General features: G+C 42.2%; 1 protein-coding gene across 3 annotated transcripts in view; it reads left to right on the forward strand.

The window, feature by feature from the left end:
• Positions 1-453: 453 nt before the first annotated feature.
• CDR2 (cerebellar degeneration related protein 2) overlaps positions 454-23,329 on the forward strand; it is a 29,282-nt gene continuing 6,406 nt past the window's right edge. Inside the window, exons 1-2 of one of the 3 annotated variants that reach the window (XM_054455622.2) lie at positions 454-863; positions 10,066-10,178. In XM_054455622.2, the coding sequence (XP_054311597.1) occupies positions 785-863; positions 10,066-10,178 (192 nt within the window). In that variant the 5' untranslated portion in view covers positions 454-784. Of the gene's footprint in view, positions 864-6,449; positions 6,553-10,065; positions 10,179-23,329 lie in introns of those variants that run through there. The other 2 variants (XM_054455623.2, XM_063654063.1) reach the window with 2 other exon arrangements.

Genomic DNA, 23,329 nt, shown 5'->3' on the forward strand with positions numbered 1-23,329 from the left:
GTCAAGATGCGAGAAGGGGTGGCCGGGCGGCGGACCTCGGGCTTCCGGCACCCTTGCGCTTCCCGCCGGCACGAAGGACTCCCCTCGCCAACCGCCCGCCTCTCAGAGGCCGGAGTCCCAGGCCCTCCGGCCTGCGCTGCCTGTCCACAGACGCGCCGGCCTCGGGACACCCACCACAGGGGTAAGACGCGCCTCCGCCAGCTCCCCAGCTCGGAATCCAGAACGCGCTCCTAGGAGCCTTACAGCGCAGATCAGGGGGCGGGCTTTCGGCCGCACCCCTTCACTCTTTCCCCGCCTTCTTTGTTTATTCCGGACCCGCCATTGGCTGCTTCCCCTCGATACCGGGCGAGCCGCCGGTCTTTAGAGAGACGCGATTGGACGAAGTCCCTGCCGCTCGGCCAGCGGCCCGCTCGCGATTGGTTGAGGCGCCGCCGGGGGTTTGAATCGCATCCCCGGCCGGGGAGGGTTCTGCCAAAGTGCCACGTTGGGCCCGGCGGCGGCGTGAGGACCGGCGGCTGCGTGAGAACCAGGCTCCAGGCGTTCGCGCCGTAACGCCCGGCCGTTGGGGCCGTTGGGAGGCGCGAGGCGAGTCGAGGCAGCCGGCCGGTCGGCGGCGGCCGCCGGCGGGAACGGGGCTGAGGCGGCGCAGCGGAGTCTGGGCGGCGGCACCGCGTCCCGCCCGAGGGCGGCTCTGGCTGAGGGCGGAGGGGCCGGGGAAGAGCCCGGGGCAGCGGCTGAGGCGGGACGGCGGCGGGGGCCACTGCCCCTAGAAGACCCAGCCGAGATGCTGGCGGAAAACCTGGTAGAGGAGTTTGAGATGAAGGAGGACGAGCCGTGGTATGACCACCAGGACCTCCAGCAAGGTGAGGGCGGGGGCGCCCCGCGGGCGGGCGGCGGCCTGACCCGGGAGGCCGCCGCTGCGAAACTGTTAAAAAGTTGCTTTTTCTGGCGGCAGAGGATGCAGGTGCCGGGAAGGGCTCGGGCTCATCTGGCTGCGGGGCCGGCCGTGCCCGCGGATCCCGCCCGCAGGAAGCCTCGGCGCGGGGCCCACGGCCCTGCTAATGCGCAGTTGAATATCAGCCCCGAGGCGCGTGGGGGCCAGGGACGCGCCAGGCAGCGTTTTAAGCGCTTTCCGTGGATTAGCTAGTTTAATCCTCACTGCATTCCTCCGAGGCAGACCCGGGTGAGCCAGTGTGTCCCTCAGTAAGTGGCAGAGCCCGAGAAGCCGCCCCGTCGCAGGCTGTCTAGCCCAGCGCCTTTCATGGCCAGCGCGGAGGGCCGGCTGCTGCAGGTGGTAGTTGTTTTGCGGTGTAGCGGGAGCTGTGCGCTCCGCACCGTAACTCCAGGAGACAGTAACTTTTTAAAAATTTATTAATGTTTGAGGGTACATAGTAGGTGTATATATTTATGGGGTACATGAGATGTTTGGATACAGGCACACAGTGTGAAATAAGCACGTGATGGAGAACGGGGCGTCCATCCCAGCATTTATCCATTGAGGTAAAAACAATCCAATTACACACTTTTGTTATCCCATTTTCCAGGTGAGGAAAGTGGAGGTTAAAACGGTTAAGTGGCTTGCCTAAAGCTAAGTGTGGGAGGGAGTGTTTTTTGAACCCACACACTCAGAAGGAGGAGAGTTATAGTCACCACTCAAACCCCATCTCCTCCTTACCATCCTAGTTTACAGTTTTTTTCAGTTGGGCGTTAAGCTGTTATGCATAGTTCACCAGATGCCAATTGAAATGACAGAAGAAAGAGTGCATCTATCTCTGCCACTTTTCTTCAGTTTGCACGCCAGCTTTCACTTAGAAACAGGCCTGCCGATGGTGTCTCCAGAGAACAATCGTAGAGCAGCCCACACTTTGGAGCCAGTGGGGGCCCCCTTTTTCTTATAGCAGGAGGTAGCAGTTGGCGAACACTTTGTATGTGCCTAACACTGATAGGCCCATAACACAGTGGCTCATTTAATTCTCCCGGTAACACAATAGAGGTAGTAACGTTGGGGAGTGCTAGGGTTCCCCTTAAGACTCCAGAGCAAACATTCTTAACCGCTATACTGAATACTGAACAGTCCTCAGGAATTTTTCCAGGCATCTTCAGTTTCTGCAATTCTGTGTAAATGCTTTCAGCTGTAATCTTGCAATGAAAATTAACATCTCATTTAGTTGAATATTAAATGATCATGTTGCTTGTTCATGCTAACCACTGAACATGGCAGAAGAAAAGAATGTAGACCTGAATAACTCAGAAAAGGAAAATAAATTGAGCACCTCTTTTGGAGGAAGATAATTTCTTAAATTAACATGCAATCACTTTAACCAAAGTAATTCACCTTTATTACACTTATATAAGAGTCCAAGCTACTTAGTGGTTGCAGTGCAGTGTTTGGCACCATCTTCTTTATGTCCAAGAGACGAATTTATCATACATATTAACAAACCTGTTTTCAGATTTCCCCATAAGGATTGATGGCCTAGTTTGATAGTTTCTCCAGGATTTGTGAGGCAACCACTGTGCCATTGCAATATTTCCCTATAATTTAATTTGTATCATCACAACTAAATATTTTTCTTTCCTGTATTTAAGAAGCATAAATCTTTAAGGGCATAGAGGGGGCAGGTTCTTTTTTCTTGTATTTCCAGCATCTAGCATAATACATGGCACATACTGGAAGCTCGATTTTAATATTTGTTGAACTGCACTGAAGCACTCGCACAGAATTGTTTTCATGGCTCTCTTCCATCAGGTGCCTTAGTCCACGCTGCATTCTCCCCCTGTGGGAGGTTGTTAGGAACAACCAGCTGTAACACTTCAATCTACCGAGCAGCAAGTGCAACGTGTCAGGGTTACACGTGGAATTCTCTTTAACCTCTGATCAAAATAAAGTCATCAGCTCTTCAAGTTTAACCTTAAAAACACAGGTCTGGGCTGGGTGCAGTGGCTCATGCCTGTAATCCTAGCACTTTGGGAGGCCAAGGCAAGTGTATCACCTGAGGCCAGGAATTCGAGACCAGCCTGGCCAACATGGTGAAACTCCATCTCCACTAAAAATACAAAATTAGTCGGGTGTGGTGGCAGGCCCCTGTAATCCCAGCTACTTGGGAGGCTGAGGCAGGAGAATTGCTTGAAACTGGGAGGCGGAGTTTGCAGTGAGCTGAGATCCTGCCATTGCACTCCAGCCTGGATGACAAGAACGAAACTCCGTCTCAAAACACACACACACAGGTCTGAACCTCTTTACTGCCAGTTGCATTTCTGTGTTTTTCAAAGGGCTGTTACGTTATCACAGTGGACTTTGACGTAACCGTCTGTGTCATAACCAACTATATGGAGTACGAGTAGATGTGAAATTCCAACAATTATAACTTGTGAATATGGCCTGTCAAAGAATAAACGCTACAGTGTGAATAAAAGGGTATCCTTTCCCCAGTTTTGCTAAGTTATATGTTAACTCCTAAACTTTTAACAGATTTTAAAACTTGTTCATTTCTCAAAAATGTATTATCTGCTCTTTGCCAGCTATTCGCCTGGGCCCTGGGGCCACAGCGCCTCCGCACATGAGTGGATAGGCAGGATTCCTACTCCCATAGAGTGAATGTTCCGGGAATCTGTTCACTAGAGAAGCCTGGAGGTGCGCCTCATGGGATGTGCCCACTACAGCACCTCGTACATTGTAGGTCCTCAATAGACATTTGCTGCTGAATTAAGTTTGGGAGCAGGTCTGTCCTGTTAAACAGATTATTCAGCAGGTCTAGTGGGATTTTATGTGCAGGCATCTGTCCATTTTTTAACATCCTCATTATTACTGAGCAAGGCTTATTTGGAGAGAACTGCTGAAAACTTTTTTTTTTGAGGTGGAGTCTCGCTCTGTCCCCGGGCTGGAGTGCAGTGGCACGCTCTGGGCTCACTGCAATCTCCGCCTCCCGGGTTCAAGCCATTTTCCTGCCTCAGCCTCCCAAGTAGCTGGGATTACAGGCATGCACCACCACACCCAGCTAATTTTTGTATTTTTAGTAGAGACGGGGTTTCACCATGTTGGCCAGGATGGTCTCGATCTCCTGACCTTGTGATTTACCCACCTCGGCCTCCCAAAGTGCTGGGATTACAGGCGTGAACCACGGCACCTGGCTGGAAAACAACTTTTAATGATCCTGTTCTCACTATCTTACAACTACTGAATGTTTTCCTTTAGCAGTAGAAGCCATGATCTGAATAGATTGAATCTTTGTATCAAAGTTTCCTAGGGTATCCTTTTTTAAATTGAAATTGCTGGAAAATTCTAACCTTAGTAAACTCTGGTCTACTATTCATACCTTGTTAGAAATATGTAAAGCTTTTGTGTAGGCAGGAGGAGAAAACCCTTTGCTGTTACAAAACACTTTGATGGAGACTGTCTTTTGTCAGAGAGCTGAGTTGGCTCAGTAGGAATACTGACAGTAATCTCTGTGGGTAAGATCTTTTCTGGGACAGCAGGAGCTTTCAGTGCAGGTAATGATGGTGCTTGCTTTGAAACATGCCCCTGAGAACAAGGTGGAAAGACTTCAGAGACTGGATTTTCTTTTAAACCAGCTGCTATTGTCATTTGGTGAGCTGTGCAAACTTAGAATAAGGATTCAGGTTTCTGTTATGTGGATCAGTAAATGAACTCTTAGTTTAAAGGAATCCTAAAATTTCAGGATGAGTACATCCTCCTTGTGTACAACTATTTTGCTGAATCACTGTTTGGAGGGTTATTAAAACTGACAACATCATTTTTCTTGATATTTATATTCAGGTTTTCTGCTTTCCCAATTATAGTAACGTTGGCAACAGGAGTTAAACAGAAGCATCACTAAATGACGTATTTGACTTTGTAATAGGAAAAACTTTCAGCCTGTTAGTGAATTACTCCTACAGACTACCAGCTAACATGAGAATATGTCATTTTTTTTTATTTAAGAAACTAAAGTAAAATGGGAAAAATATAATAACAGTGGGATTTAAAGGTTTCGAAACTCTGGAAGAAAGGTTCTTTAAAAAAAATTACTTGGCTGCCAGTACTAATTTTTTGCCTAAAGCATAGAGCTGAGTATCTGTTTAAAGCTAACAGTTTACACCATTAAAAATATATTATTACCTGCAAAGACTCGTTAGTGAAAGAATATTCAACACATGAAGGTATTGATATGTTGAAATTCTCAAGCCTGCAACATATTTTTAGTAGTTGCCTAAGCCAGGCCAGTTCAATAGGATTTAGAAAAGACCCTCTTTAATGAAAATTCTTTTTGTAGTCCTGTAGAGATGAACAGGTGTACAAGGCTTCGAAACTATATTATTTCCTTTTCTTTTGTGCCTTAATTAAAACTATAAGGGACATTCAATATTCTATTCCCTCCGCTAATTATTTAGAAAACTTTCTTGGGCTTACTGCCAGCTTTTGGCTTCTTGGTTATGGAAGCCAGCTGCTACTCAACAGGAAATGAACTTTTTTTAAAGACAAAGTCCGGTGTCTTTAAGCTAACAGATGAAGTAATATCCTTTTATACAGTGTGACTTCACAGGAGCTTTCTTGTAGTTGGGACTTGTTAAAATTATATCCTTAACAGCCTATCAATATTTAGGAGATCGAGACTTCAGGTTTCTGAGCCAGGTTGGTGCTTTGTTTTACTGGAAATAAGGATTGAGATAAGGACAAGTCTCAAATTGTTTTTTGTTTGCTATCTACCAAAGAGTGCTGTCCTTGGCATCTCTTTCTGCAGGAGCAGGGAAGAAGTTCCTGGCTACTCTTAAGTAGCACAGGTAGTTCCGTAACTGAATGAAAGTGGTTGGTGATAGTCTCAAGTCAGTCTTGATTCTGGGAGAGGTTTTGGCCCAGTTGGGTTTTTTTTTTTTCCTGCTAAGAGACAAGGTCCTGCTATGTTGCCCATGCTGGTCTTGAATTCTTGGGCTCAAACAGTCCTCCCGCCTCGGCATCCCAAAGTGCTGAGATTACAGGTGTGAGCCACCACACCTGGTCCTTGGCTCAGGCTTTAATTGCTGGTTAAGAGCATCTTTGGTGAATCTGAGCCTTCCCGGTGAGGAATTACCACTTTACACATTTAAGAAGGAAAGACTTAAGTAATACCTAGGTAATGTTTTTATACTTTGTCTTTAATACAGTGTGGTAGCTTCCATGTGGGTCTATGTATACACATTACATGCTCTGTGAGTACAAAATCATTTTTTCTGGAACATGTTGAGCCATACATAGTTCCTTTTTCATTTGGTGAAAACAAGGTATTAACTTGCCTGGGGTTGTATGTGCTTTCACTAGCAGAGCAGGCAATAAAAGCCCAAATAGTTGAACTGTAATTTCTCATTGCAATCTGTGAAAACAAGTAGAAGAAATTAAGTACCTCAACAAGGGGGACATTTGTATTCTCTACCTTGAAGAAGCTTGCGGACCTCTCTTTCAATTGCCTTAAAACTCTGCAGATGAAGATAACAAAGAATTGTGATGAGAGTGAGAGTGAGAACCTGTTGACCTAAGAGTTTCTGTCTCATCTGTGACTCACCTTGGAGCTTGATTAGGTTAGTTAACAGCTTTGTGCTTCAGGCTGTCTCATCTGAGAAACTGGACTAAATACCTTTAAAGATATAAAGACTAATGTCTATAGAAAACAAAAAGTAGGCTGGGCGCAGTGTCTCACGCCTGTAATCCCTAGCACTTGGGGAGGCCGCGGTGGGTGGATCACTTGAGGTCAGGATTTCGAGACCAGCCTGGCCAACATGGTGAAACCCCATCTCTACTAAAAATACAATAATTAGCCAGTTGTGGTGGTGGGTGCCTGTAATCCCAGCTACTCAGGAGGCTGAGACAGGAGAATCGCTTGAATCCAGGAGGCAGAGGTTGCAGTGAGCCGAGATTGCACCACTGCACTCCAGCCTGGGTGACAAGAGTGAGACTCCATCTCAAAAAAATAAATAATGACAAGAAAAAGAGTAATGTCTCTTAAATGCTTTGAGCTATTTGTAAAAGTTCTGTGTTTTGTAAATACAAGTTATTTCTTAGACTTAATGGAAGTCTTTTGTTTGTTTGTTTGTTTGAGACAGGGCCTCACTGTGTTTTTGGTAGAGATGACATTTCACCATGTTGCCCTGGCTGGTCTCGAACTTCTGAGCTCAAGCTGTCCACCTGGCTCACCCTCCCAAAGTGCTGGGATTATAGGCATGACCCATTGCACCTGGCCTCCAAAGTCTTAATGAATGTAATGACTGTAATAGACATTGTTAGTTTTGAAATCACAAGAGAATGTATTTTAGCACCTATCTACCAACAGTATACTGTTTTATTTTAAATGGGTGTAAAATGTTTTTAAATGATCTGGAGTTGGGTGTGGTAGGTTTTGCTGCTTTTTCCAGAGTGAAAACTAACCAAGTAGAATACTAATTATGCACTTGAGTGGACATTACAACAACTAATGCTGTTGTTACCATTTACTCAATGCTAAGTTTTACTATCAGTAGTGGTGGATAGCCATTAAGCCTTATTTGTCAACCTCTAAAAATTAAGTTTAAAAATCATTATGTAGTGAGTTTCCTTGTTTTGATGATAAATTTTTTTTCATAATACTTTTATGACATTAACTGAGGCTACTTTCCATCATACCTAGAATAAAATTTAAACTTTAACTACCATGGGCTATAAAATCCTATATGATCTGATCCCTCATGCTTCTATCATACTGGCTGCTTGTCAGGTTGTAGAATATGCCAAATTCATGGCAAGTTCTTCATCCTTCAAGCTTCAGCTAAAAGGTCCTCTCAGACCTTCCTTATGACCTCCCTTTCTAAATTGGGCCCTAGGCTGGGCACAGTGGCTCATGCCTGTAATCCCAACATTTTGGGAGGCTGAGGTGGGAGGATGTGTTGAGGCCAGAAGTTTGAGATCATCCTGGGCAGCATTGTAAGACCCTGTCTCTACAATAAATCAGGAAGTAAGTAAGCTGGGTTTGGTAGTGCATGCCTGTAGTCTCAGCTATTTGGCAGGCTGAGGCAGGAAGATCACTTGAGCCCAGGAATCCAAGGCTACAGTCAGCCATGAGAGCACCACTGCACTCCAGCATGACAACAGAGTGAGACCGTGCCTAATAAAGAGACAGAAAGCCCTTTTTTCATTATCACCAAATCCAGGTTTTTCTCCCCCACTTTATCTAAAAACATGTCAGAATTCTGCCCGTCCTCTCCGCCACCCTGGTCCAAGCCACCATCATCTCTCACCCAGATGATTGCAGTATCTTTCTGTCACTCTGCTCCCACCTTTGTCCCATTCATTCTGTATAACAGCAGCCAGAGTGATCCTGTCAAACCTCCATGGGATTCCTTCATTTGGGGTAAAAGCCAAACTCTTGACCTCTTTAGTTAGGCCCTCCCCAAACTGGCCATCTTGGAGCCCCTTTGATTTGAGTCTTCCCCCTCCCCTCCCTGCCCAATACATTCTGCTCCACCCTCGGCCTTCTTAATGACTCAGTCATGCTTCCTCCGAGGTGCTTTGCACTTGCCTTGCCTCTGCCTGGAGTGCTGTTTCCCTGGATGGATCTACATGGGTCACTTATTCCGTTCTTTCACATATTGATTCTAATGTGGCCCTGGTCACATGTTCTTAAATTTCAGCCTCCCACATCCACACTTCTCCTCTACCTCTTCCTTGCTTTATTTTTTCTCTTTAGCATTTATCACTATCAAGTTTTATTATGCTGTTTCTCCCAGTAGAATATAAGCTCCATGAGGGCAGGGATTTTTTTTAATGAGTTCCTTATGGCTCCTGGGCACCATCCCAATGCCTAGAATAGTGTCTGATATTATTGAGTATATGCATGCATGCATGAATACTGTTTATCACAGTATGTGAGTTTAGTTACTCATTTGTCTGGCTTCCTCCACGAATCTGAGAATGTCAGCAAAGCAGGACTTCATTTTATTCACTGTTCTATAGCTAATGCTTAGCATAGTGCCTGGCAACAAAAACATTCATTTGTGAATCAATGAATATTAATAGTACTTTGCGTGCGTATTGCAACTTAGTTTGTAAAGTACTCCTTTATGTATTATTTCATTTGATTTTCATAGTCTTATATTGATAAGACAGTCATCTCTCTAAACAAGAATACTAACTATAGGGGCCTTAAAGTCACCATATTGAAAGTGTTCTGGTAAATGATAGTCAGAACTGGGCCTGAGACTTACCTGCCCAGAGTGCAGTGCATTTCCCACTGTATCAAAGGACTGCTGCATAAGATTTACTATGCAGAGAAGTATTTCAATGACCTATGTTACAACTAGTGTCCTTTCTTATATTGTTAACTAAATTTTCATTTCTGGGAGTTGAGTATAATATAAACAAATCCTGTTTTATGGACATTATACCTAAGAATAGAGAGAGTTGAAAAATGAGGTTTAAAATATGGTTCTGTGCTAAATGGAAGTATGAGCTACTGACATGTAATTACCTCAAAAGCACATTGCTGTTTTGCTTTTCTAGTTGCTCATCTTACAGAAGGACACGAAGAGAAGTATAGTGACCTGGGGCAGTGTTCTTAATGCTGCTGTATTTTTCCTTTTCTTGACTTAATAAATTTTAGTCCCCTTAGGAGTCCAGGATATATGACAATAAACTTTAACAGTTGTATTCACAGCAGCCAAATTCATGGGAACTTTAAAGATTTTTGAAAGCTCCACCTATACCTTGGCTCAAGGGTCCATTCAAAAAAGTAGACTGTCAGGATATGAATACATTCATTCTACTAGCAAATAGGATTTTAGAAGTAACACTGCAGAATGATCATTCCTAAACAAATAACGGCATCTCCATAAAGTAGATGACTATTTTTCACTTCTTACAAGTATGGGTACATAAGAGAATACATTACCTGCTGGAGGCATCAGTTTAACTGAATTTTAAGTAGAACTCGCATTTCCTTCTGTGCCACTCCACCTTCCATTGGGATGTGACTTAAACTACATGTTCTTTTTTGAAGGACTGGGTTATATAAATTGTTGATGTGAGATCATTTGTATTATTCTAAGATTCATTTGTTGTGCTAGATCTTCAGCTTGCTGCTGAGCTTGGGAAGACATTACTGGATCGGAACACAGAGTTGGAGGACTCTCTTCAGCAGATGTATACAACCAATCAGGAGCAGTTACAGGAAATTGAGGTAATTCACTTGGCAGGAGAGTTACACTTTTGACACTTCGATGTGTTGCTGTTATGCCAATCACATGCTGGTAAAATAACACTTGCAATTAGACGCAGCATTTTATTTTTTAACACAAACTTTTTTGAGAATAAGAACCACCTCCCGAGTAGCTGGGATTACAGGCGCCTGCCACCACGCCCAGCTAATTTTTGTATTTTTAGTAGAGACGGGGTTTCACCATGTTAGCCAGGCTGGTCTCGAACTCCTGTCCTCAGATGATCCACCTGCCTCGGCCTCCCAAAGTGCTGGGATTACAGGCATGGGCCACCACGCCCGGCCTAAAAAATGCAATATTTAAGATATACAGAATGGTGTAAGAGAACAATACAATGAATACCCATATATCCACCACCTAGCTTAAGAAAGAAGACTGCCCACACTGTTGAACTTCCCACTGGCGAGGGAACTTATACCTCCTCCTTGGTGGCATATCCCTCCCACCTACTACCAAACCATATCCTAACCATTGTGGAAGTCAGTGTGGCAATTCCTCAGGGATCTAGAACTAGAAATACCATTTGACCCAGCCATCCCATTACTGGGTATATACCCAAAGGACTATAAATCATGCTGCTATAAAGACACATGCACACGTATGTTTATTGCAGCACTATTCACAATAGCAAAGACTTGGAACCAACCCAAATGTCCAACAATGGTAGACTGGATTAAGAAAATGTGGCACATATACACCATGGAATACTATGCAGCCATAAAAAATGATGAGTTCATGTCCTTTGTAGGGACACGGATGAAATCGGAAATCATCATTCTCAGTAAACTATCGCAAGGACAAAAAACCAAATACCGCATGTTCTCACTCATAGGTGGGAATTGAACAGTGAGAACACATGGACACAGGAAGGGGAACATCACACTCTGGGGACTGTTGTGGGGTGGGGGGAGCGGGGAGGGATAGCATTAGGAGATATACCTAATGCTAAATGACGAGTTAATGGGTGCAGCACACCAGCATGGCACATGTATACATATGTAACTAACCTGCACATTGTGCACATGTACCCTAAAACTTAAAGTATAATAATAATAAAATTAAAAAATAAATAAAAAATTTGGAAAAAAAAATCATAGTTCCTGATTTCACAATGTGTTCAGATGTTTTGCTCCATTCAAATAATCATAAAATACATGTTGCTTTCTCTCTGCTGTGATCTTGATTTGTTTACATTTTTGCTGGATATTTTATTAAAATACTACATTTTTGGCTGAGTGTGGTGGCTTATGCCTGTAATCTCAGCACTTTAGGATGCCGAGGGAGACAGATTGCCCAAGCTCAGGAATTCGAGACCAGCCTGGGCAACGTGGTAAAACCCCATCTCTACAAAAAAAAATACAAAAATTAGGCTGGTGTGGTGGCATGTGCCTGTATTCCCAGCTACTTGGGAGACAGAGGTGGGAGAATCCCCTGAACCTGGGAAGTCAAGGCTGCAGTGAGCCATGATCGTGCCACTGTACTCCAGGTTAGGTGATGGGAGCGAGACCTTATCTCAATAAAAAAAAATATAATACCTTTTGCCTAGCTTAAAAGACTAAAATGAAAGATGCTAGGCTAGGGCATTAAAATGGCCCTCCATGCTGCTAATCTTATAAATGGTCCCCTTCAAGTAGTTCAGTTATGTGTAGGCCACTTGACTGTAAAGATAATCATGGGTATTAACCGGACAGTGTCCCATCAGAACACCTTTCTCCATGTCCCAACCCATGCTCCCCGCAAAAAGGGTCTGTACTTAAATTATAAGCTCCTCCCCCTCAAATTGGTACAGTAGACCCAGGACTTTTGTGTCTGTGCACAGAAAAATGTAAAAGACTCTAGAACAGTGAAGCAGTTCATCATAATGAGTACTTTCTAAAGCTTTGATTATTTCCTGAACCAGGTGCTGGGAATTCAGACAAGTGGAGAATTACATAGTCCTTCCTTAGAAGTGATCACATTATACAGTTTTAAACTTTTGAATACAAATAAACCTATCATCAAAACAAAGGCAAATGTACAATCTCAATATCCGTTAATTTTACCTAGTAACATAAAAGGTATATACAGTAGGCCCTCCCCTTGAGCAGGATTTCTGAAATACACTTTTATAACTCTAGGAAGGTATGGCTTGCAATGATATTGAAGTCACCGGGTACCATTTTTAGCATATTCTACATCAAAAGAGCATAGAATATGTTTTACACTAAATTGAATTTAACGACCTAGTGTAGGCCGGGCGCGATGGCTCAAGCCTGTAATCCCAGCACTTTAGGAGGCAGAGGTGGGCAGATCACTTGAGATCAGGAGTTCGAGACCAGTCTGGCCAATGTGGTGAAACCTTGTCTCTACTAAAAATACAAAAATTAGCTGGGGATGGTGGCAAGCACCCATAATCCCAGCTACTTGGGACGCTGAGGCAGGAGAATCACTTGAACTGGGGAGGTGAAGGTTGCAGTGAGCTGAGATTATGCAGCTGCACTCTAGCCTAGGCAACAGAGCAAGACTCCATCTCAAAAAAAAAAAAAAAAAAGACCTACTGTAGAGTTTGCCAGAAACCTAAAATGTAGAAAAACTAGGCATTTAAAAACTATTAAACTAGGCTAGGCATGGTGGCTCACGCCTATAATCCCAGCACTTTGGGAGGCTGAAGTGGAAGAATTGCTTGAGGCTAGGGTTTGAGACCAGCCTGGGCCACAAAGTGAGACCCTGTCTCTAGTCTAAAAACAAAACTATTAAACTAGCCAAATGTTTTATTTGGTCAAGGAACTCCTTCCTACTTTGTTTCGTAGACTTTGTTTTTTAACTCAGTGGGAGATTTCAGAATAGTCCTGAACGATCATCACTGTTTGTATTTGTGTAGAGACATAGTCTTAATTGTATTATCGTAGTCTACGAGGTTTATCCAAGGCCTGATTATTGCTAATAGTTAATAAATTGTATTGATGTTTCCTGTTAGAGCATTTATAAAACACTGTAACTGGTACTTATTTTAGGATAACTTTCAAGTATAGCTGAAAGAAGTGTAAATATTTGTAAGTTGGGAGAATGATGCTTATTGATTAGGAGATTACAAACAACTGCTTTATGATCTAAGTTGTCTTTTTTTCTGTGGTATCAAGGATGATTAAACATTTAAGCTAGATCATTGGTATTCTGAAAGTATCCAAAGATATCTGAGATTCTCTAAATCTACAAATAACACTTTATTATCTAATATTATCCATAAGATATTGCAAAGCGTCATGGAAATGAAATAATCCAGTTCAGACCTTCATGATTAAATAAGTATAAAATTCGGCTGGGCGCGGTGGCTCACGCCTGTAATCCTAGCACTTTGGAAGGCTGAGGCGGGTGGATCACAAGGTCAGGAGATCGAGACTATCCTGGCTAACACGGTGAAGCCCCGTCTCTAGTAAAAATACAAAAAATTAGCCGGGCGTGGTGGTGGGCGCCTGTAGTCCCAGCTACTCTGGAGGCTGAGGCAGGAGAATGGCGTGAACCCGGGAGGCGGAGCTTGCAGTGAGCCGAGATCGTGCCACTGCACTCCAGCCTGGGTGACAGAGCGAGACTCCATCTGAAAAAAAAAAAAAAAAAGTATAAAATTCATGTATAAAACTATTCAGGAGATTTAGCTTGGAATATTTCGGGAAACATATTCATGAGTCTCTTGTTTCTGTAATATGTAGTCCACTGGTTCCTAGATCTGAGTATTGCACAATGCAGTATTTTACTCTTTATCCAAAGCGGTTTTTTTGGCTAAGAATAATTACTATCTTAGATTTCTTCACCACCATTACAGTTGACTTTCTTTTTTCTTTCCTAAGTTGCTTCATGAAAGTAAGTTTACAGTCTCAGCAGGGGAGATGAGATGGCAGTAATGGCTAAGCCCACTTACCAGCCAGGGGATTCCCACAGACTGTCCTTGCTGCCTGCTCTATCACAACTGTGCCTGGGCAGACGTAGAGATCGCAGTGTAGATTTCTGAGGTCTCTCTAATAGCCTAAAAGAATGCCCGATGCTCTTGTAAAAGTAACCAGGCAGCTAAAGAGCCTATTTCCTTGCTAAACGATGACCCTTGCATATGCTCCTCTTATTGCAACCTCCAGGAGGCCCCCTAAACTTTATAAGGGCCCTCTCCTTAATTTGAACCTTTTCAACATGTTTCTCCTTACCTTAAACTTCTTATTGAAATCTACATTACAGAAAAGGGCACAAATCCTAAGTGTATTGATGAATTTTCATAAAGTAAACATGCCCATGCAACCTATTCCTAGATAAGGAGTTGAGAGCATTATCAGCCCATCTGGTCACCACCTGGTGAACTAGCATCCTAACTCCAACACCCTAGATAAGTTTAGCTTGTTTTTGACCTTTACATGAATGGAATCACTTGTACAAGTTTTAAAGTAACTGTTTAGAATGTTTATTGGGAATTAGATTACAAAGTAATACACAGCTAGGCGCAGTGGCTTACGCCTGTAATCCTAGCACTTTGGGAGGCTGAGGCGGATGGATCACTGAGGTCAGGAGTTCGAGACCAGCCTGGCCGACGTGGTGAAACCCTGTCTGTACTAAAAATACAAAAAGTAGCTGGGCATGGTGGTACATCCCTGTAATCCCAGCTACTCGGGAGACTGAGGCAGGAGAATCCCTTGAACCTGAGGGGCAGAGGTTGCAGTGAGCTGAGATCCTGCCACTTCAATCCGGTCTGGGCGAAAGAGTGAAACTCCATCTCAAAAAAAAAAAAAAAAATTCATTTTCTTAAATTCAGAAAAATATATAGTTGAAGAACAAAAAATCAGCTCCTATCCCACCACCAGTGAAATTTAAAATGAGGCAGTCCAAAAAAATGGTCTGGGAACAAACTCATCTGAGTGAATGAAAAATAGTGCAGAGAACTGATGAAAATGCTAGGACAAGATCCCTAAGATTCTGACTTATTGTGGAAATAGACAACTTGGACACTGCCAAAGGGTATTTTGTAAGTAGAACCACAAATATTCTTTCAAAGACTCTAGGAGGGTTTCAGACAATCCTCCTAAAAATTGATCAGTATTTTTGGTAGGCATCATTTTTAATGTAAAAACGAAAAAACAAAAATTTCCTTTAACGCAAAAATGAAAAAAGATTAAATAAACTATTCAAAATAATGGTTAAACTGGTTTCAGAGAAACCTGTAGCCTGTCTTACTTTTTTTCAGTGCTAATTTGAAAAACTTAGATAATTTTTTAAGAATCCAGAGCAAGTTTTTTCTATTCTGGGTGGAAGGAGGGGAGGAGAGAACTCTTACTTGGGAGAGTAATGAGATCAGACACCATTGGATTCATTTACACTTTCCTGCAACCGTGTAAGCAGCCTACAGCCTTGTGTTTTGGTTACTTCCCTGCTTAGACACCTGCATTATCCCCTACATGAGTTGTGCCTAGCACTCAAAGTAGTCTGGCTTTCAAGGCATCCCTTCTTTCAAGAGTTCATGCCCTCTTTGGAAACGAAAAAATATTTTGTGCTGCTTTTACTGCATGTATCAATATTCTACTGTATATGATACTTAATTGATTTGCTTTATTTTCCTTTCCCCTTATTTCCCATTGCAACAGTGAGCACTGTTGTGTTTATTCATGGTCTTTCACACATACTAGGTAATCGATACTTTGTTGAAATCAGTATTTTAACAGAGGAGAAACAGCTTACAAAGCTCTTCTAATAATTCGTAAACGTTGGGTTTCCACCTCTGGAGATTTTTAAGGGAGGCAGAAGGGTCTCTGGCCTCTGTTTTAGGAGATTCATGTTTAAACCCTCAATTTTAATTGCAAATAGCTAGAGAATTTAGACATACGAATTACCCCTCAGATTCTGTTTGCTCTGTTATGGAATGGTGATAATGCTTACACTACTTTGGTGTAGGATTTTTCTGAGGGGCTGAGATTATGGAAGCATATATATTTTGAACAGTATAAATTGTTACTTTGGTATAGGATTTTTCTGAGGGGATGAGATTACGGAAGCATATGTATTTTGAACAGTGTAAATCATTGCGTAGTTTACCAATGTTTGAAGAATTTTAGTAGTGAGCCGGTGGCAGTGGCTCACGCCTGTAATCCTAGCACTTTGGGAGGCTGAGGCAGGTAGATCACGAGGTCAGGAGTTCAAGATAAGCCTGGCCAAGATGACGAAACCCCGTCTCTACTAAAAATACAAAAATTAGCCGGGCGTGGTGGTGGGTGCCTGTAATCCCAGCTACTCAGGAGGCTGAGGCAGAGAATTGCTTGAACCCGGGAGGTGGAGGTTGCATTGAGCCAAGATTGCACCACTGCACTCCAGCCTTAGCGAAAGAGCGAGACTCCATCTCAAAAAAAAAAGAATTTTAGTAGTGAAAAAATTCTTTAAAAATTTTTATGGATATATAATAGCTTTACATATATATGGGGCGTATGTGACATTTTGATACAAGCATACAGTGTGTAATGATGAAATCTAAATTGAGATAACCATGGCCTCCAACATTTATCATTTCTTTGTGTTGGGAATATTCCATATCTTTTCTAGCTATTTTGAAGTATACAATAAAATATTGTTAACTATAGTCATGAAAGAACTTTAATTCTGAAAAAATAAATCTTCCAGAATTACTGGAAATAGACTTTAAAAACAATCTAATCCCACAATTTTAATAATGGGATTATAGGTGGTTTCTATTTTCATATTCATACCTCCCGCCACCAAATTTCTACAGTGGAAATATATTACTTTCATCAGGGGAAAGAGATTTTTCGAAAGTAATAGGAAATATTTCTTCACTATTGTGGAAGTTCATTTTGATATTAAATTCAGAGGACTTAGGCTGTAATCCTTAATTTCAGGATAATCCCAACACTGCTTACAAGCCAGATTTCCACTCCATTTCTATGCGTTTTTACTTGGGGTCGTTTGTTTCCGTCTTTCTCTGCGTTCCAGATTAGGATTCCACAATTGCAAATAGGTATTTATGTAATTCTGCTGGCTTTTGTTTTTTAAAGGTTTACCTTAATTGTAAAGGTGGCCTGTTTGTAGCTTTTGTGCATAACTGGAACCTTGTACTCATAGCTGAGGTGACAGTCTGTGCCAATTCCTAGACAATGCAATAAACCCAAGGCATTTTGCTATAAGTTGACATTTTTGCCCACATTTCTGCTACCCCATGACCCCCTTCCCCCACTGTTTTGCTTTAAATGTCTCCCTTTCCTGTTTACTATGGCAGTCAGATTCATTGGAGGCTGTGTATCAAAGAGAAACCCAGCATGTCAGCAGCATGTCTGTACCTTGAGATGAGAGGTAGGAAATAAGCTAACCCGTTTCCTTCTAGATTCAGAAAAAAATGAAGCACTGACTCCACAGACATAGATGTCTGTTCTTACATCAGTACTTGCTTAGAGATCTCATCATTTTTCTTTAAGTTGCTGACTGGTTTTGTCAGACTCTTCTGTAGGTCCCCTATAACTGAATCTTGGAGAAGCGAAGGGCTTTTCTGATTAATTTTGGTTTCATATAATAAGATTAAGCTCCTACCATGTGAAAACAAGCTCCTTGACATTCTTTAGATTGTTGTTAAAGCCAAGTCATCTGAGACCAAAATATCACAAGTTCTTGAATGGTTTCATTGTGTTGTTATCACAGGTATCACGGGTTTTTATATATCAAATGAGGAACCTTTCTATAGTTTATTAAATGGCCTGTTTGTACTTATTTGCATGTTGACTTGTTTCCTGTATGTTGGCCACAACTGTAACTTGAACATTCTATCTTTAAGAGAGCAACAACTTGAGACCCATCTGGTATCTGGTAGGAACTGTAAAAGTCTCCCCTTCAGATTACCGGGGGCAATTGGTGCCATGGGAATAAATACAGAGAAATAATCTATAAATGGAGAAGAGGGGAGCGAATTCATGGCTAATAGGCTGTTTTCCCAAGAGGGCTAAAGCCAAAGCCCTTCTCAAAACCTTTCAGTTAAATCCCCCTTGACATCTCACAGTCTGAGTTATACGAAGCACAATAAGCTGTTGTGAAGAAAAGTCTAGAAACTGCCAGTTTGCCAGTATTTTTTTGGTCCCTACTGTGTGTCAGGAATGGACTAGATACACAAGAGCCTTCCATTCTTAGAAGACTACAGTACTGGCCTGGCACGGTGGCTCACGCCTGTAATCCCACCACTTTGGGAGGCCGAGTCAGGTGGATCTTCTGAGGTCAGGAGTTCAAGACCAGCCTGGCCAACATGGTGAAACCCAGTCTCTAATAAAAATACAAAAATTAGCCTGGCGTGGTGGTGCAAGCCTGTAATCCCAGCTACTCAGGAGGCTGAGGCAGCAGAATCACTTGAACCTGGGAGCCCAAGATTGCAGTGAGCTGAGATTGCGCCTCCAGCCTGGGCAACAGAGTGAGACTCCATCTCAACAACAACAACAAATTGAATATTATTGTATTGTTTTGAGAGAAATCAATTTAGGGTACCTTGGGAATGCTGCCGCTTTAGACCTACTTTAAGGTGGTCTTTCTTTCTTTCTTTCTTTTTTGAGATGGAGTCTTGTTCTGTTGCTGAGATTGGAGTGCAGTGGCATGATCTTGGCTCACTGCAACTTCTACCTCCCAGGTTCAAACAATTTTCCTGCCTCAGCCTCCCCAGTAGAGTAGCTGGGATTACAGGCATACACTACCTTGCCTGGATAATTTTTGTATTTTTATTTATTTTATTTTATTTTATTTTTTAGACGAAGTCTCGCTCTTGTCTCCTAGGCTAGAGTGTAATGGCGCGATCTTGGCCCACTGCAACCTCCACCTCCCAGGTTCAAGTGATTCTCCTGCCTCAGCCTCCTGAGTAGCTGGGATTACAGGCACCTGCCATCATGCCCGGCAAATTTTTGTATTTTTAGTAGAGATGGGGTTTCACCATGTTGGCCAGGCTGGTCTCGAACTCCTGACCTCAGGTGATCCACCTGCCTCGGCCTCCCAAAGTGCTGGGATTACAGGCGTGAGCCACCACACCCGGCAAATTTTTGTATTTTTAGTAGAGACGGGGTTTTGCCATGTTGGCCAGGCTGGTCTCGAACTCCTGACCTCAGGTGATCTGCCCACCTCGGCCTCCCAGAGTGCTGGGATTACAGCCATGAGCCACAGCGCCTGGCCAAAGTGGTCTTAAAAGGCTTCTGAAGAGGTTATGTTTGAAATGAGGCCAGAAGGATAACTGGAATTTAAAATCTTTCTTTGGTGCCATGGATTCCTTTGATTATCTAATGAGATCTATGATAATCCTCTTAAAATTCATTGAATTACAAAGGAAATCTGTTATAATGAAATACCTGTCAAATATTGAAAAAAGTAAATTTGTAACATAATATAGATGTGTATTAACATATTTAATAACAAGATCTAGAAACTACCATGATTTCAAATAGTGATGAAGGTAGGCAGTAAATCAAGATTTCTGCAACTGTAGTGCAATATGAAAATACCTGTAATTTCTGTTGATGAAGAAGTCACAGATAAACCTAATACTACTGGGGGTTTATTGCCTCTATCAAAAGAAAAAATTACGACAAACATAGTATAAAGATCTTAATTAGCTTTTATTTGAGATTCTAAAGTTGGGTAACACCTCATTCTTAGAGAATGAGGGTTTCAATGAGCTGAGCAGAGGAAGTTGGTTTTATGGACAGGGGCTGAGGAAAGCAGAAACAGAAAACAAACAATGGGTGGTTTCAAAGTTAATTTATTTGTAAAGGTTAAAGCAGAGGGAAGTCCCTTATGCTGGCTAAAACTGGCATGTTTGGGGGTTTGGCTATTATCTTTTCTAATTTCTCAGAAGTCAGATGAACAACTTTGCTTTGGTTTGCTGACATGGAACTTTAGCACAAGTGACTCCATTTTGGTTTGGTTTGTTGGGCCTAGGGCAGGGACTCAGTCCAAACCAGTGATCTCCTATAAATTTTAACAGATCTATTAGTACTTGAAAGAAATGTCAAATTTCGTTTAGAAGTTAGCAAAAATGAAGATGTAGCTGTTCAGACCCTTTAAATTCATCCATGTTCACAGACCCTCTAAAGTCTATCCATGGACCCCAGGCTAAGAACTGCTAGCTTAGGTGGATCCAGCCAGGAGAAGTGCATCCCCCCGGATAGGGGATGGTAAAGGCATTAGAGGAGGGAGGCACTTGCCTTGCAGTGGGGCAACTCCAAAAAAGGCAAAGATATCTCCCCTAAGTGTGAAATTTTTAAAAAATCAGTAGCTAACAAATGAGGCTGGAAAAACCACTTAAGAGACAATTGGGAAAATATTAATGCTGAAACATAATAGATGTTAAGGAATTGAGTTTTTTTCCCTTAGGAATTGTGGTTAAAAAGTCCTAGAAATGTATGAAGATGTATACTTGAGATGCCTTGGATTAGCTTTAAAATGATTGGAGGATGAGGAAAGTAGGAGAGTAGAGATGAAATAAGATTGGCTGTATGTTGATAATTGTTGAAACTGGTTGATGGGTACATGGGAGTTCATTAAACCATTTCTCTGCATGTATATATGTTTGAGATTATCTACAATAGAAAGTTTTATTTATTTATTTTTAGACATAGTCTCACTCTGTCGCCCAGGCTGGAGTGCAATGGTGTGATCTTATCTCACTGCAACCTTTGCCTCCTGGATTCAAGCGATTCTCATGCCTCAGCCTCCCAAGTAGCTGGGCCTACAGGCATGCGCCACCATGCCTAGCTAATTTTTTTTTTTTTTTAAGTAGAGATGGAGTTTCACCATGTTGGCCAGGCTGGTCTCGAACTCCTGACCTCAAGTGATCCACCCGCCTTGGCCTCCCAAAGTGCTGGGATTACAGGCATGAGCCACCACACCTGGTCCACAATAGAAAGTTTTAAAATGCAGTGGGTAAGATTAGCCATCTGTAGAAATTCAGTATTTGTGTGGACTGAGAAGTTAGGAAGGATCACTCAAGCAAGGTTAAGGTAACTAGTTTGTAATTTCAGGGAATTAATGATTGTAAGAACATAACCAAAGTGAAACGTTATGATGAAGAATGCTGCTGTGGTACAGTTAAAATATAACCTAATCTTAGTGGATAACTGCATCTAAGCTGAGCCCTATGCAGGGAGATGGTGAGCATTAAGCTGCAGAGTCATCGTTGATCCCGTGAATGCCTGTGTCTCCTAGATCCAAGAGAAAAGGACGTTGGTCAGGGCAGGGGACTTTCAGGATTTTCCATGTCCAAGATCAACATTTCTCTAAGTGTGATCTGTGGACTGCCTGTACTAATATCACCTGGGTTTGTTGCTAAAAATGTAGAATCCTGGCTCTACTCCAGTCTCAGCGTTTTGAGAGGAAGGGACCCAGGTTCTTACACTTTAATAAATCTTCCAGGTGAATCTTAGCACGTGTAAAGTTTGAAATTTACCATCTGCCAGATCTCATGCTAAGCTCTCTACATATATTAATGTTTATGTAAATTATATATTTGCATATGTCAGGGAGGAAAAATATTTTTTTCCTCAGCCTTCATGAGTGCTTAGTTGGAAAGGACCCCTGTAACAAAAGACAGATTAACAAGATAAAAACAAGCTTATTAACATATCTATTTCATATATATGTGTGGGAGATACCCAGGGAATGAGTCATTCTCAAAGGTGGCTTTGAATTCCAGCTTATGTAGTATCTTCAACAAAGAATGGTAAATTTTTTAGAGAAGTGACAAGACAAAGGGAAGAACTTTGTCTAGGGGCAGAACTTGTGGGAAGGCAAGTAAGTGGTGATAAAGGCCCGTTAGCAAAGCTTGTTAGTGTGGATTCCTCTGGTGCTGTCTTCTGGCCCATAAAGGTCTAAAGTTGTTAGTGGTTAACCTTTGTTCTCCCTGGTAGAGAAGGAGGAGGCAGGAACCTTTTTATGCCAAAGACGCATGCTTTGGGGTGACATAGTCCACTCTCTCCCACACACATATTTATTTTTACAGCCTTACGAAGTAGTTGATAAGGAGAACTCACATTAGAAAAATGTGCTTGCTGTAGGTCACCCAGTTCTAAACAGCAAAGCAAGACCTGAAACCAGGTTCTGACTCCAAAGCCTGTGCTCTTAGCTACTATACCACTGCCTCCCATCAGACTCCTTTGATCCCATGTCTACCAGAGACTCTCATTCATGAATCGGCCTTTTCACATGCCCTTTGTGGGGCAGCTATGTCCTATATAGAGGATGTGAATATTCTTGTCACTGGGCAGGAACAGCTCCTGTTGTCTATTAATAAATTAATGTCTGGTTTATGCATTAGCCTTTTTAAAGGTAGTTCTGAGTCCTAAAGAATACTTGATAACTTATACTTGATATAAAGAAGCTTGAAACATTTCTGCAGCTATTATGTATATATTCTTGTGATTCTAAGCCTTTTTTCCGCTCCCGTGGAATCTCATCAATTCCTAAGAGATTGAACATGTTCCCATCAATGACAAGAACCTACTATGGCATTACTAGCCAGAGGGCAGGATTAAGGGCCTACTCCTTTAGTTCTGAAAAAGCTTCACCCATGAGAATTAGTGGTTGATTTCCAAAGGACCAGAAGAAGCTGGTGGGAGTTGAGGCAGTGAAGACTACACACAGGCTTTTATAGACCGTGCTGTGTGCTCACCTTTCTCATTTAATTCTGCCAGTTCTACATGGTAGGTACTAACAGATCCACTTACTAATTCCGAACTCAAAAAGCTCTATAAAGCAAGATTTTTTTTTCCCCTTAAATTTGCAACAGATTCATTTGGTAGTAGATCTTTACCTGAACTGATGTGAGGCTGTTTATAGTCTTAGTTCATACTTTTTGATGCAGAAATATTAATGTTTGATTACAGGGTGCTGCCCAGACCTCACAGGCGGTATTATAAAGTGTCAGGTGTGTGTCAGGTATGAGCGCCATGTTGTCTTTCTAAAATTTAAAGAATTTTCCAAAACACTTTTGACCTCAAGAGTTTCAGATAAAAAAAGTTGAAGTTAGGTTAAGTGTTTGTTCAACCCTTTGCTGCTGAGTTATGTAAATGGATTTGAAAAGAAAAGCCATATATGCTTTTTTCAATACTTTAAGGGCCCATTGAGTGTCATTTAGCCC

The sequence above is a fragment of the Pongo pygmaeus genome, chromosome 18, assembly GCF_028885625.2.
Source record: "Pongo pygmaeus isolate AG05252 chromosome 18, NHGRI_mPonPyg2-v2.0_pri, whole genome shotgun sequence".
NCBI classification, from domain to species: Eukaryota; Metazoa; Chordata; class Mammalia; order Primates; family Hominidae; genus Pongo; species Pongo pygmaeus.